General features: G+C 36.9%; 1 protein-coding gene across 3 annotated transcripts; it reads right to left on the reverse strand.

Annotated features, from left to right (window-relative positions):
* Positions 1-349: 349 nt before the first annotated feature.
* On the reverse strand, positions 350-3,239 carry LOC111715052 (neurofilament heavy polypeptide). 3 transcript variants are annotated; one of them, XM_023490294.1, is made up of 4 exons: positions 2,226-3,239; positions 1,921-2,093; positions 1,649-1,807; positions 350-696 (listed from the first exon to the last, which is right to left on the reverse strand). In XM_023490294.1, the coding sequence occupies exons 1-4, from the start codon at positions 3,209-3,211 to the stop codon at positions 407-409; spliced, it is 1,608 nt and encodes a 535-aa protein (XP_023346062.1). In that variant the 5' UTR covers positions 3,212-3,239; the 3' UTR covers positions 350-406. The 3 variants fall into 3 exon arrangements, with proteins under 3 accessions (XP_023346062.1, XP_023346061.1, XP_023346060.1); XM_023490293.1 differs by having other exon boundaries at positions 1,921-2,159; XM_023490292.1 differs by having other exon boundaries at positions 1,921-3,239.
* Positions 3,240-3,662: the final 423 nt, after the last annotated feature.

Genomic DNA, 3,662 nt, shown 5'->3' on the forward strand with positions numbered 1-3,662 from the left:
GTGTAGATACATTTTAAACTAATAAATATTTTATGTTTTCATTTGTGGATGTAGAAAATTTCTTAAAAATCTAAACTATATTGATACAATTTTCTAAAATTCAGACCATTCATAAACCTTCCCAAGGGTCATGTGAGTTCTAGAGTTGATTAGTTGGATACACACAAACCAGCAGACAAGACAAATATATAGATTTGGAACCCATGTTCTTCTTATAAAACACAATCCACTCAACTTAGAATTGTACTACTGAGTTCCCCAATCAAAATTTGAGGCATATGGGTCAAGTGGTTATTGGGCATACGAACACCCTAACAGAGATTACTACTTTGTATAGATAGATAAAAAATCTTTAAAATAAAATTTATTAATATTATAATGTTAGCATGGTTAATTCTAAATGTATCTAAAACTTTCCCATTCCTTTTCCCTTTTCATCGCTATATTTAGGAATAAGTATACTATCGTGTTTAGAAGGAGCTATAGTATAAGCTAAAGAAGTTACATCTGCAAACGGATTCTCGTCTTTCTTAGAATCATCTTTGGTTGGAGCTGCTCCTGTCTTGGAATTGGCACCAGCTGCTCCTGTCTTAGGTTCAGCATCAGCTGCTCCTGTCTTAGGTTGAGTACCGGCTGCTCCCGTTTTAGGATTGGATTTAGCAGGAGGCGGGTTTAAGCTCATTCTCATATCAGTTCCTAGAAATTAAGAAAACTTATATTTTCACTTTAAACTCTTTTATAAACTCCAGTTTTATTTTATTTTAAAAGCAGAATAAAAAGAGAAAAGACTTCTCTCAAAATATGGCTGATATTAAGCCAAAAGTTGATGAGCTTTAGTTCAATGTGATGTGATTATGGTGTAAGCTGGTACAGAGTTGTCAGTAACAGTTTACATATGTCCTGGTTTTACAGATGAATAGCGAGGAGTAGTGGATAGAGGTACATAAAGTTAATCTAGTTCTCGATCTAAGCCAAGAGTGCACAAAACACTAGTTCAACAATCCAGACCTAGGTCCTGTACTTCCCGCTATAAGATAAATCTGACCTTTCAGTTTAAATTAATGGTTGAAACAATGTTATTTACTTTTTAACCTTTCTAAAGAACATTACATGTAATAAATATTGTGTAATTGTAATAAATATTGATAAACATGATCTACGTAACATGATTAAAACATGCATTGTGATTAGATTAACTACGTTTATATCCATGTTAATCTTTTAAATATTTACATTCAACTTAAACTACGCTGTATATATATATATTGACATAGAACTTGTAATTACGTCAATTCATGTTAACTTGTAACATAAGATATCTAAAATAGATTAGTTGATATAATGATTCTGCTTTGATTACAGTGTTGAGAGTAATTTGGTTCTCGTTGAAACATACGAGCTGAGATTGTGCCTAGAGATTTGGCCTTGTTCGATTATGAGCTTGTTTGAAAGCTACACTTAAGTGTCCCTGTGTGAAATTCAGAGTCGATAAGATCGTGCCCATTGGTTTAGCATTGATCGCTGAAGAATTTGTGTCCTTTATAGCTGACGAGTTGTACCTGGACAGATATAGTTCTGGACGAAGTTTTAAGAGTACGACAATTACTATAAATATACTTTGTAGGTATGCATATATTGTAATCTTAACCTTCAGTTGTAGCAGAACACAAGCTCAGCATATCCTCGTCAATCTTCTTCTTGGGTGGAGGTTTAGGCGTAACAGCTCTAGCTGGAGTTGGAGCTTTAGGAGCAGGATCTGGTTTAGAAGGAGGTTGTGTGGGGGGAGCAGAGACTTGCATGTTTGTTCCTAAACGATCACAAAGTTAATTATGAAATGGCAACCACTCAGAGAATGAGCTTTTTTAACTTAAGACCACTGTTGGTAAAAGATAATTCAATTTCTTTATTTAAAATTGTAACCTGCAGTTGTAGCTGAACACAGGCTTAGCATATCCTCGTCTATCTTTTTCTTGGTAGGAGGGTTCGGAGTTCCAGCTCTTGATAGAGAAGGAGCAGGTGATGGAGATTTAGCTTTTTCAGGTTTAGCTGGAGACGGAGATTTAGTCTTTTCAGCTTGAGCAGGAGATGGAGATTTAGCTTTTTCAGGTTTAGCTGGAGACGGAGATTTAGTCTTTTCAGCTTGAGCAGGAGATGGAGATTTAGCTTTTTCAGGTTGAGCAGGAGATGTAGGTTTAGCAATGGTAGGTGGAGCAGGAGATGGAGATTTAGCTTTTTCAGGTTGAGCAGGAGATGTAGGTTTAGCAATGGTAGGTGGAGCAGGAGATGGAGATTTAGCTTTTTCCAGTTGAGCAGGAGACGGAGGTTTAGCATTGGTAGGTGGAGCAGGAGATGCAGATTTCGCTTTGGTGGGTGGAGCAGGAGCAGGAGATGGAGATTTAGATTTTTCCTGTTTGGCAGGAGACGGAGATTTAGCCTTTTCCTGTTTAGCAGGAGATGGAGATTTAGCCTTTTCAGGTTGAGCAGGAGATGGAGATTTAGCTTTGGTGGGCGGAGCAGGAGATGGAGATTTAGCTTTATCCTGTGAAGATGAAGCTGCATCATCCTGATTTTGTGACGAAGAGGAGGATGGCTCAATGTGATCCTTGAACTCGCCGTGAGAAACAGTTCTTCTTATGTTACGACTGGTGATCAAATCGTTAACTTTGACCAGAGGCTCTCCAGGTATCCAGTCAGCCCCTGTACCTCTCAATTTATCCCAAGCTTCTTCTTTGTCACAAGCTATAGCTCCGAGAACAATTCTACACGGCTCTGCCATATCATAGCCCAGGTTGTCGTCACAATAGAACATCATAACAATCTCGCCTTCCCGGTCTATGACAAACCCTGAGCTAGCCGCAACATGAGTAGCATTATGCAAAACTTGATATCTTCGACAGATTTCTCCGTTCTTATCACTTATGAGCGGGATATTTGTGTGTTTTACTCCTCCTTTCTCAACACTAAGCTCTGCATAAGCAGCATGGGACTCCACTGAATCTGTAGAAACTGCTAGAACAACACAATCATTCGGCATGGAAGTTTTTAGCTGAGCAATTTGGATTAACTGGGTAGTTATTGCGGTGCCAAAATCTTCAGGATAAAAAATGAGAATAATGTAATGACCTCTATAGTCGTTGAGGTCAATTTCTTTAATGTCGCCATCAATGTAGGCTGGAGCTGAAAAACGAGGAGCGTCCTGTCCTGGCTGCATCTTGTTTAAAGATAAAACAATGTTTGCGAATTTTTCCTAATGTGTTTGGTGGATTTTCAATTTTTCAGGCAAACAATTATTTGAAATTTTACTTATTTCTATCCTTATAATTTTTTTTTATGTCAGAAAATATTTTCACATGTCATCAGAGCAATTTGAAGCTATTTTATTTGTAAACCTCGTAAATCTGATCATAAGTTCAAAAAAACCATTAAATGAATCTTTAACTGTTGAAGTCAAGGCCAAAAGTAACAGAGGGTTAGAGGGGTTGATATTTAAAAACTTTTCATTGTATATGAAGTATTTATAGATATTAAAACAATTCCTAAAATAATTTTAAATAAATGTTCAACTTTATTTGCTCTATGCTTCGTTTGAACAAGGTGCCTTTAAACTATCTAGTCAGCTAAAACGGTCAACGGAACCCAAGAAGCTTTAATTAGAAATATGA

The sequence above is a fragment of the Eurytemora carolleeae genome, unplaced genomic scaffold, assembly GCF_000591075.1.
Source record: "Eurytemora carolleeae unplaced genomic scaffold, Eaff_2.0 scaffold1702, whole genome shotgun sequence".
Classification (NCBI taxonomy): domain Eukaryota; kingdom Metazoa; phylum Arthropoda; class Copepoda; order Calanoida; family Temoridae; genus Eurytemora; species Eurytemora carolleeae.

Bases quoted from the DNA above. Each gene is read 5' to 3' on its own strand.
- LOC111715052 (XM_023490292.1), bottom strand. From the start codon at position 3,211: ATGCAGCCAGGACAGGACGCTCCTCGTTTTTCAGCTCCAGCCTACATT. The intron at 1,808-1,920 runs GTTACAATTTTA...GTGATCGTTTAG, and splicing joins GTGTTCAGCTACAACTGCAG to GAACAAACATGCAAGTCTCT. The intron at 697-1,648 runs GTTAAGATTACA...CTTAATTTCTAG, and splicing joins GTGTTCTGCTACAACTGAAG to GAACTGATATGAGAATGAGC.